This window comes from Cinclus cinclus, chromosome Z, assembly GCF_963662255.1.
Source record: "Cinclus cinclus chromosome Z, bCinCin1.1, whole genome shotgun sequence".
Lineage (NCBI taxonomy): Eukaryota > Metazoa > Chordata > Aves > Passeriformes > Cinclidae > Cinclus > Cinclus cinclus.
In genome coordinates, this window is record NC_085084.1 from 38,207,089 (window position 1) to 38,217,627 (window position 10,539).

Sequence of the window (10,539 nt, forward strand, 5' to 3'; positions counted from 1 at the left end):
AGGTTTTGTCCCACAGCTGGCATTGAAGGGGGGATTTCCATTGATGCTGCCTTTTAGAGCCCCACCTGCATCAAGCCTCATGATTTAACACAGGACAATGAGTGGCCAAAGGTGCTGTTCTCTTTTTTGGTTTCTCCTCACATCATCATGGTCCCTCCTCCATGTTCAGCTTCTCAGCGTGGGCTACAAGGGCTTCCTGTGTTCTTGGTGTTACTCCCAGATGCCTTGAGCAACAGCTTATGGACTAGGCGGGCTTTTTGTGTTGCTTTGTAGCAGAGGAGAACTTTGCAGGTGCCTTTTGGCCTTAGCTGAAGTGAGAAGGTGTGCTTCTCGGTGTGACTTCACAAGGCAGCCTAGAGCAGCTGCTATTGTGATGTCAGCGGCCGCATCCCAGCGCTGTCAAGGCAAAGTTGCTGTGCCCAGGCACGGGAGGCCTCAGTGGGCAGAGCAGCTCTTTGGCATGCTCCCTGCAGGTGCAACCTGCTGATCGACGAGGTCTCTGACAGCCAGCTGCACCCTGAGAGCTCTCGCAGGATTTTTGTTTGTCCCCACAAGTGCTGTCTGGTGCCGACTTGAGCAGCATAGCTCCCGCCATGGAGAGAGTGTGTGCTGCAGTTTGCACGGCTTTTACCGTGGCTTATTCTGGCTACTTTTTCACCCACCTGGCACGTAAGTAGGCGCTTCTATTCGGTGCAGCAGATGGAAGGCCAAAGGCCATGAAGAGGCCTTTTGTTGGGTAAAGCTGCTGTCAGCAGCTGCAGCTGACAAGGGGGTGTCTCTAGCCAGCGGGGCGTGGGCTGCATTTGTAATGTAGCCTGCTGGGCTTCTTCTCCCCACACGGCATGGCCTGTGGCAGTGGAGTCTGGAATCTCCTGCGTTTGCTGGCTCAAGAATGACAACTTCTAAGAGGGGAAGACAGGGAGAGCTTAGAAGGAGCGCTTGGAAAAACTGCGCTGCTCTCCAGGACTGAGGGGAAGCCTCTTCTTGTCTGCATTCCCCCATCCCAGCACATGTGTGTGGGACTTGACAGTTCCTGTGTGCTGAAAGAGCCCTTCCCTCTGTGAGGAAATCACAGAATCAGCTTGGGAAAGGCCCTTGAAATAGACATTTCAGACAAGTTCCGGTATGCTGCTGGGCACAGGAGGTGTTGCTGTGCAGAGTCACATTAGAACTGCCACCATGGCTAAAGGGCTTGGGCTGAAGCATTTCTGGGCAAAAGTTTTCAGCAAGCTCGTGGCAACTGACGCTTGCATCTCTTCAGAAAACTGAAATACAGGAAGGAGACGAGCTGTAGCTCCTGCTGGGTGGGGCAGGGCAGAAACAATGACTGTTTCAGAACTTGGACTTCATGGGCCTCAGGTTTCTGGGGCTTGAGTGGCCAAAGAGGACAAAAGACAGACACGAGGCAATCCTTTGTGCTGTTGTCTTGCTTGCTGTGTGACACGAGGCTTGCTGCTGGAGGCATGGAGTGAAAGCAATATGCTCTGGCTTTGGGTTGACTTTTTGGTGAGTTTTCCCAGAGCGGGCAGTTTTCTCACAGCATGGGGTTCTTTTTCCTTTGTGTGTTGCAGGTCACATCGCCCGTGCCTGGAGAGAATCCAGCCCTTGGGTGAGTGGGAAAGGAGCCTTTGGCGTTGGTAGCATTGGACAGCTGTGGAGCAAGCTGTGAGCTGGGCCTGCTGCAGTCCAGTGCCAGCCTGCTTGGATGAATGAAAGTACAGTGCGGGCTCTCTGCAGCAGCAGGAGCAGCAGCAGCAGCAGCAATGTGTGGAGGATGTGTGTCTGTTTTGCCCAGTTCCATTTCAGAGCTTTTAAGCAGTGGAAAGTGGGGTTGCTCGTTGCTTGAATGCATGATGGAATTTCTCCTGTGCAAGAGAGCGCAGTCTGCTCTGATTGGTGCAATTAGCTGGAGGCTGAGCAACTTAGAATCCAGATGATTCCTCCTTAGTGCATCTGGGTTCTAGAGCTGAATATCAAGAAGGTTGCCTGTCCCTCCCATTGCTGTCTGTCTGCAGAGCCCAAAAGCAACCTCAGAGCCTCCTGCGGCTGCGCATCTTCCTGAAGAAGAGGCCAAAGGGGAGGAAGATGCCCACCAAGCTGCAGCTGCTGCTACTGTGGGGCCTGAGCATCCAGCATCAGTAAGTGGCAGCTGGGAGTGGCCCTGTGGCTGGAGCAAAGGAGAGCTGGAAGTTTTTGATCAGACAGCACCTCCCCTGCGTAGTTGAAGATGCTGAGGGCTGGAATCTTTCTGGCACTTGCAGAGTGTTTCACCCCTGGGAAAGGGGTGTGGAACTTGGACATTTAGGCATCCGTTCCCCACCACTCTGATAGGGGCTGTGAATTCCTCTTAGCAGGAGACATGAGGTAGCATTAGGGTGTCTTTGGATGTTGCTGGGGTACAAGTGAGGCCCTTGGTGGCCAGTGGCTGTGCAGGCTCCCTATCTCTGGTGAGGAGAGCCGTGCAAAGATGCACTTGACAGCCTTGCAGGATATGGAGGAGCCACTGTCCCCTGGAGGGACCTGGCCCTGCTCATCAGCAGCTGTGGGGAGCTCAAGGAGCAGCTAAGCTGCAGCAGGGGCCTGTAGCTGAATATCTGTCAGGTTCTGAATGACAGGTTCTTTCCTGTCCCTCCCGCTGCTGTCTGTGCCCAGAGCCCAAGGGCAGCACCAGCCCCTGCTCTTGCTGAACGTGGAGTCAAGGAAGAGGCTGAAGAGGAGGAAGGTGCTAATGAACCTGTCCCTGCTGTCAGCCCACGGCCTGAGCAGCCAACATCAGTAAGCGCCTGCTTTGGTCAGCGGTGTCTTTGGGGTCATGTTGTGCATCGGGTAAAAGCAGCCTTTGGAATTTGCGCCTTGTGTGAGAGAAGGGGGCAGCAAAAGCCGAGAGGTGAAGAGCCCAGGATGTGGCCAGCAGCATCTTCCAAGGGGCTTGCATTTGAAATGGGATTGGAGGGGCATCTGTGGCAGGCGTGTTTCTGACCCAAATTTGTTTCTTGTCCCAGAGCTCCACTTCCTCTGGCCTGGCGCCGGCACGAGCTGCAGCTGCCGGCTCTGAAGAAGCCTCCTGTCCCCAAGCTGGAAAGTCAAGCGCGAGCAGCTCGTGCACCTGGAGCACAAGTAGTTCCTCGGGCAGCATGGAGCAGCTGCTTAGAGAGAGGACAGAGGACGAGTGCCTGGCCCTGCTGAGTATGTCCTTTGTGATGCCTGTGTGCTGGAGCAGTGCCCTGTGTGATCGTGTGTCAGCGTGAGCTGTCCCACCTGCAGTTCCTGCTGGGCTGAGTGTCGGCTGCTGCGGCCTCCACACAGGAGCTGTTGTTGTGCTTGGAGGTGCTGAAGGAACAGCGGGCTCTTGCTGCTGCCTCTGAGGGCAGCCTGGCGTGCTTTGGCTTTGCCTGAGCTTGCCTCAGTACAAAAGGCAAAAGAGAGATGGTTTGTGGCTGAGCAGGAGGCCGGGACCTTGTGAATGAGGCGACTTCAGGGAGCTCCTGTGGGGCCCAGCTCCTGTGGGGCACAGCCAAGGTCATCTTCAGATCATAGCCTCTCCTGAAGGCTGAGGAACCTCACTGTTAAGGCCCATGGCAATAGGTTGCAACATCAGCTGCTGCTGCTGCTCTTGCAAGCCAGAAAGGCATTGTTTAGGTAAAGTGCTGCTTCAAGGCGGAGATCATGCCTCTGCTGGAAGCACTGGGCACTATTCTTCCGCTTCTGGAGCGGGCAGCTGTTGATACAAATTGATTGCAGAAGCCAAGGTGCCTTTGCTGCTTGCAAGGATGCCAGCTTTTGTTGAATGGCGCAGAGTGTTCATGGCCAAGAACAGAAAGGTTTGGGTTTTATAGACCACACTCACTTGTCTTGGTCGTGGCCTTCTGATCTCTGTGTCCTTGGACTGTTTCTCCACGTGCTTAGATTTTAGTTTAGGCTTCTAGTTTAGTGCAGACCGTATGTGCTGCAGAGCTGCTTGTCCTGCTGCTGTTGTTTTGGTGGTGCTGCTGGTGGTGCTGGTGCGGCAATGGTGTTGTTGTTTGTCCAGTGAGGGAGTTGAAAGGGCCCAGTGTGCCAGAGAGTGGGGCTGCCTTGGTGATCTGCTGCAGGCTGGCATCTCAGTTTTGAAGTGAGCATCTTTCCTTTGGGTTTTTACAGGGACGCTGGTGAGCGAAGGAGATCCGGAGGCTAAATATACAGAACTGGAAATTATTGGCAAAGGGTGAGTGCAGCCACAGGTGCTTCTTCAAAGGGAGGGGCTGTGTACTTTGCTGCTGTCACCTGTCGCCGGAGTGATGTCAGGCAAGCTGCAAAGCTGTGCAGACGCTGCGCTGAGACGCTGCTATGTCTCAGTTTTGGTCAGCATTGATAGCTGTGGTCTGAAGGCATGGCAAAGACACCTGGATGCTGGAATGGTCCTTTCTGCAGCAAGGAGCAGCACCTGGCACATCTCCTGTCCCTCAAGTGTCTTTCCCCCTCTTGCCGCTTTTCTTGGGACAAATCATTTCTCTGTGTCCCAAAAGGATACAGGATCCGTGGCAATGAAAGGAGGAAAAGCTTCATTGCCTCCAAGGTCAAGGTAGCAGCTGCGGGCTGTCAGGGAACAGCTCTCAGGAAGCTTTGTTCCAGCGTTTTGCTGAAAACAAGGTTCAGTGGTCAGGATGACCACCTAGCTAGTCTAGAAGCCAAAAGCAGACACAAAAGAAGCAGCTCTCTTTTGTAGCTGAGGTGGCAAAAGCCAAAGCTTCAGGCCCGTGTCCAATGCCAATGCACTCTAGAGGAAAAGGCATCGAGTGCCTGAGGGGAGAGCCCTCGTGGATCCCGTGGGGTTGCGGCCTTTCCTGCAAAGAAAGCACCAAGCTATTCCCTACTGAAAGCCAGCTCTGCGGACTGTCAGTGGGATTGATTTGCAACATTTCCTCTGGGAGGAGCCAAATGTAGAAGAAGTCCCCTGAAAAGTAGAGTGCTTCCTGTGTCTGCTGCACCCAAGAGAAGCAGCTGCCCATGGCTCTGGAGCCAGAAGGCAGCTGTCTGAGGATCTTCTGCTTTGAGCACTTCTCCATTTGTGTGTGCAGCAGTGGAGACCTGTGCCTGCTCTGCCTGTGGCTGCAGCTGTGGCTGGAGACTACTTTCCTTGTCAGCTGCAGAAAGGATGTGTGTTGAGAGGTTTTCTTCTGATGTCTGTGACATGGCTTCAGGCTTCTCAGAAGGCCTGTGTGGAGGTGCCTGAGTGTGGCACATCCACTGCAAGGAGAAGTGTGAGCAGGCCCAACGGCCATGTGTGTGTGTGTGTGTGTGTGTGTGTCTGGAAAAATCACAGACACGCACGGACACAGAAAGAGAAAGGGGGAAAGGAGCCAGAGCAGAATGTGTCGCGGTGCATTTGCTGTTTGTCCCTGGCCTCTTTTTCCTCCTTGGGCCACAGTGTCTGGCTTCTGCAGGGACTAAAGGACTTCTCCTTTCTCTGCTGCTGTTTTGTTTCTAGGGGTTTTGGCACTGTGTGCACGGCAGTGGAGACTGCCACAGGAGAAGAGGTAAGTGTCAAGCGGTGCTGCAGCTTGTGCAGCTCTCGAGTGCCCTCCCCTGTGCTGTGAGCTGTGCCTGAGCTTTGGGTCGCCAGTAGAGCTTTGCTGCAAAGGCAACTGAAGTGCAGAGCAGGGTCTGCCTGCCAAGCCCAGTGGGGACAGACTGTGTCCTTCTGAGCTGCCGCAAGCAATGCAAGGAGGCCAAGGGCTGTCTTTCTGAGGAGGACACGCTAGCTGGTTCTTAGTGGCAAGGCGGTGTCTTAGAGAATGGCGGTGCCCTTTGGGGCTTTGGCTCGCGGTTCCCGAGTTCTCCTTTCGTGCTGTCAGCAAATCCATGGGAATTTTGATGGTAGTTCCTTAGGCACGTGCAGTACTGCCCTTGGGAACTGTGCTTAGAGAGAGAGGTCTGCAAGGAGTCTCTCGAGGGCCTAAGCCCTGCTCAGAGCCTGGTGTGTATCGCTAGAGGATCAAGGCATGAGCTATTTCTTTTTAGAATCAGTCAGGAATTGCAAATGTCACTGGTGTGCTAAAAAGCATTTTAGCAGAACAAATGGAAAATTGCTGAAGTGAGGATGTGCTAGCCTTGTTTTTTTTTGATGTGTCCTTAATGATGTTCTCATCATGACAACAATTTTTCCATAAAATCTGTCGGTTTTTATTTCTCTGGGGGGTGTGGGGTGGGCTGGGGGGGACGGTCAGGATGTTTGTAGGGCGGCATTTTATCTGTCATATCTGTAAGGGTTTGCCCTGTTGTTGTGCAGTGAAGAATGCCGGTGGCCACCGGAGTAATGATCAAGCCCCCTAGAAATGGCCAAGGTTTTCCAGGAGTTTTGCTCCATTTTTCCTAGGCCTAAGTTGTTTCCTGCTTGCAAGTGGTGCGTGAATTCAAAATGGGGATGATAAAGTGAGGCCCTGGGGGAAGAATGTGGGTGCAGCAAGGGCGGTTAGAGCTTTGAGCTGGAGAGTTGAGACTGTGTTTCTGCCAGGTTTGCAAGGCAAAGGGTTTCTGGCTGTGTGTCCTGGGAGTGGCGACCAAGGAAGCAGTGTAAAGGGCTCTTGCAAGCTCAGCTTCCGGTTCCTCTGATGTCCAGTCCCAAGGCATTTTGGCACAGCGCAGCTGTATCATCCCAAAATCACAGTGTCCCTGTTGGCCTTGTGTTCCTGTGCCATCGACTTCTTTGATCCATGGTTTGCATGTCGTTTTAGGTGGCCATAAAGAAAATCAGTCTGTTGCAAGTGAAGAGCAACGAACTGTGCGTGAATGAAATCCAGGTCATGCGGGACAATAAGAACGCCAATGTGGTGAACTATGTAGACAGGTGAGTGGTTCTGCTCTTCTGCCGTGAAGGGTCACTGACGTGCTGCAAGCCAGAGGTTCAAGCACTCCTTTGGTTGCTGGCAGAGGGTGGAGCTGTTAATTCCTTCCCCTTTCTGGGCTGATCCACAGCATCTTGGAGGAGTTTGCATGGGGGCTGCATTTATCTTTTGCGGCATATCTAGTTTGAAGTGCGCTTTCAAAGAGCAGGTCTCGGCCCAATTTTACTGCGTCAGCAGCCTCCAAGTTCCTGCCCTCCGTGCCCATTGTCCTGTTGGGTTTGGTGTTTGATTTTTCCCCCAAGGTTCTTGAGTTCTGACAAAGCACTGGAGATGGTATTTCCCATGGCCTGTTGCACAGCTGTGCATACCAAGCAGTCTTTTCTACTGCACAGAGTTCAAGCCCTGTAGAGCCTTGTGAATGCCTATTCCCTTCGTCCTGTCTTCCTCGGAGAGAGACACGGACAAAAGGGTCCATCAGGTCACGCAAGCGCACGCGTTCACCTGCAGGTGGTTGTTTCCTCCTTTCAGCTACCTGCTGCACGAGGAACTCTGGCTCGTGATGGAATACATGGACGGAGGGTCTTTGCACGATGTCATTAGGGAGATCCAAATGGCAGAAGGAGAGATAGCAGCTGTCTCCCGCGAGGTATGGGATTGCGTTGGTGCTTGCCATGGCTTGGGTGGAATGGGTGGGAAGGGGAGGATTGATTTCATCTTCTGAGCTTCCTTTCTGCCTATCTCTTGTGACTGGCAGAGCGGGGGCAAGTGCATCTGGAGGGCCTGCCAAGGTGCGGGCCCTTCTTCTAGTGCGTTTGTTTGCGTTGGCCTCTGCAAACACTTGCCTGCTGCCTGTGTGTGCTGCATTCCTTCCCTGTAAGAGCAGCCGTGCTGGTGGCACAGTGTCAACCGAGTGGCAAAGACAAAGAGACACTCACAGGACTCTGCCAGAGCTCAGCCTCCAAGGAGAGCTTTGCACCCAAAGGGGCATTTGCAAAGGCATTTGCTGTCATCTGGCTGGAGAGAGCACAGGCACTGCAGCGGTGCTCCTTCAGTCTGTGTTTGCAGGGCACTGGCCAGAAAAAGCATTGCCCTTTCTCTTTCAAAGCGAATACACCCTCTCTTAGAAAGGCACTGCTGTCGTCATGTTGAAGCAGCAAGCTCTTGCCCTCCCCTCAGCCTTGCCTGCCATGGCTCGGCGTCCCCCAGCAAGTCAGTCTTGCAGATGTGCCACTGCACTGCATGAGGGACGAAGTCAGATCTCCTGTTTGTTTTTCCTCCCTCAGTGCCTGCAAGGCCTGGATTTCCTTCACTGCAAGCAAGTGATCCACCGAGACATCAAAAGCCACAACATTCTCCTGGGCTTGGATGGATTTGTCAAGCTGGGTGGGTGTTGTTAAGGGCAGGCCCAGCCGTGGTGGGCTGTGGGCTGGGGGTGCATTTGAGTGACTTCCAGTTGCCCAAGAGTGGTGCCCGTGGCAGTGCAGGCTGCCCTGCTGCAAGCGCAGAGCACAGCCACAAGGTGCAGGGCGGTGTGGCTGGGAAGAAGGTGTCAGGAGGGGCTTTGGGCTGTGTGTGCCCTCACGCAAGCAAGGCAGTTTCAGTCTGGAGCTTCAGGGAACTAAAAGCCACTGTGTGAAACGGGGGGCTTTTGCTAAGTGGCCCATCTGCTATTTCCTCAGCTGCAGCTGTTAGGAATGCCAGCATGCCATTCCCGTTTGCATTCCCTTTGGATTCCACACTGCCTTCTTGGGCACTGGGAGAGTGGGGACTTCTTCTCTTTGCTTTCCTACTTCACGCTGGCTTGATCCGAGTGTGTTTTTTCTCCTCAGCTGATTTTGGCCTCGCTGCTCAGCTCACGGCTGAGCAGAGCAAACGCAGATCGGCTGTCGGGACTACTTACTGGATGGCGCCTGAAATTTTCACCAGGAAGCCCTACGGCCCCAAAGTGGACATCTGGTCCTTTGGCATCGTGGGGATGGAGATGGTGGAAGGAGCTCCTCCTTACCTGATGGAAACCTCCCGCACGGTGCGCTGCAACTTCTCTCAGATGCTCCCGTCCCTCTAAGAAAATCTGCCCCCGTTCTTCTGCCTGCCAAGCTTGGTAACACCTGAAGACCATAGCTCCCGGGCTGCATAGTCTCTTGTGCTTCTTGCCCTGTATTATTCCCCTTGCCCTTGAACTAGGAACGGCCCAAAGTACGCTGATGCCATTTGCTTGGTGGCAGCTTTGCCTAAGGGAGCAGTGAGCAGCGCCAAGCTGCATGTTACGGAAGAATCCTTGGGATGAGTAGAGTTAGACCAAAGTCCCTCTTCCAAAGCGGCGGTAGAGCTGGTGTCAGTCCTCGGAGAAGCCGAGTGTGCTTTTGCTGATGGATTTGCTCCTGATTCCCAATCAGCCCACGAAATCAGGGCTGAAGGCAGGAGCCTTTGCACATTGGACTGGCTGTGGTTGCCTCTGGCTTTGGGTTCAGTTGGTTGGGGTGGGAAAGGCATGTCGCAGCCTCTGGCGGGGAAGAAAGGGCCACTTGTGAGAGTGCAGCTTGGCCAGCGGGGTGTGGGTGAGCAGTTTTGGGTGCGAAGGAGACAGGTGGAGTGTGGCGTTGCCTTCTTCTCTAGGCTCGACAGCTGATCAGCACCGGGGGCACCCCGAAGCTGCAGAAGCCCAGGCAGCAGTCGGCTTGGTTGCGAGACTTTCTGCACTGCTGCCTGGAGACAGACGAGGACAGGCGCTGGTCTGCCCAGGAACTTCTGCAGGTAAAAGGCAGAGCAGCTACAGGCTGTGCCAGCTACCCACTGCCAGGGGCTCCTCCTCTGCTCAAGTCCAAGGCGTCAGGTGGGCCCCGCTCCTAAGAATCTCCATTCTGGGGGCTTTCCAAAGGAAAAACAAGGAGAATCCCGGCCTGCCATGGCTTGGAAGGAGCCTTGCAATGACAATTAGACTAAATCTCCTTAAGCTGCAGACCTCTGGCTTCATGCATTTGTGGAATTGGAAGCCATGTTTGCCTGTGGCAGGAAAGTCCTGGACAGGGAGACAGAGGTGCACAGACTGCCCTCGTTTCTCTGTGTCTCTGGAAGCCAGAGAAAGGCTGCTTCAGCCTGTGAGGAAAGCTGAAGTTCATTTGTTCTTTTTCTCTTTGGGCAGCATCCGTTTGTAACTTCAGCCAAGCCGACCTCCAGCCTGACGCCTCTGATCATGGCAGCGCAGCAGTTTATGGCTGACAGAAGATTCTAGCCGTGCAAGAGGCCGTTGTTGTTTGTTGTTCTTTTGAGTTTGTAGGTTGGAAGGAGTAGTTTGTAGTTTGTAGATAGTTTAGGCTGATAGTCAAAATAAATACTGTAAAACCATCACTGTGTTGGAAGCTTCCCTTCCTTCTGTGAATAAGCTGTAAATTTGAGTCTGAATGGTCAGGTGTTTCTAAAGCATGGGAAGATAGAGGGATGGGGTTTGGGAGTCATTTTGAAAGTGGGCGGAGGTCTTCCTCCAGAACAAACCTCCTTGTGGAGATACAGGCTTTTAGCTGTGAATAGAGAAGCAGAAGAGGGCAAAACAGAGCAGAGCAGGGGTGTCACTGCTGGGGACGCCGCTGTGGCCGTGGTTGTGTGGCAGCTGCTGGGAAAGTTTGGGAGTGTCTGTGCTGCCCTGGGCAGAGAGGAAGGCAGCCAGGCTTCTCCACAGGCTCAGGCGCAGGTGAGTGTCCAGCAGGAACATGCGTTC

At 53.8% G+C, this 10,539-nt stretch overlaps 1 protein-coding gene across 1 annotated transcript; it reads left to right on the forward strand.

The window, feature by feature from the left end:
* Positions 1-593: 593 nt before the first annotated feature.
* LOC134056954 (serine/threonine-protein kinase PAK 3-like) lies at positions 594-10,056 on the forward strand. The gene is made up of 11 exons (XM_062513915.1): positions 594-669; positions 1,572-1,665; positions 3,003-3,082; positions 4,141-4,204; positions 5,468-5,516; positions 6,714-6,826; positions 7,353-7,470; positions 8,108-8,207; positions 8,654-8,850; positions 9,441-9,578; positions 9,967-10,056. The coding sequence occupies exons 1-11, from the start codon at positions 594-596 to the stop codon at positions 10,054-10,056; spliced, it is 1,119 nt and encodes a 372-aa protein (XP_062369899.1).
* Positions 10,057-10,539: the final 483 nt, after the last annotated feature.

Excerpts from the sequence above, each read along its gene's own strand:
- LOC134056954 (XM_062513915.1), top strand. The coding sequence starts at position 594 with ATGGAGAGAGTGTGTGCTGCAGTTTGCACGGCTTTTACCGTGGCTTAT. Across the intron at positions 3,083-4,140 it reads TCCTGTCCCCAAGCTGGAAA|GGACGCTGGTGAGCGAAGGA; the intron begins GTCAAGCGCGAG and ends GGGTTTTTACAG. Across the intron at positions 9,579-9,966 it reads CTGCCCAGGAACTTCTGCAG|CATCCGTTTGTAACTTCAGC; the intron begins GTAAAAGGCAGA and ends CTCTTTGGGCAG.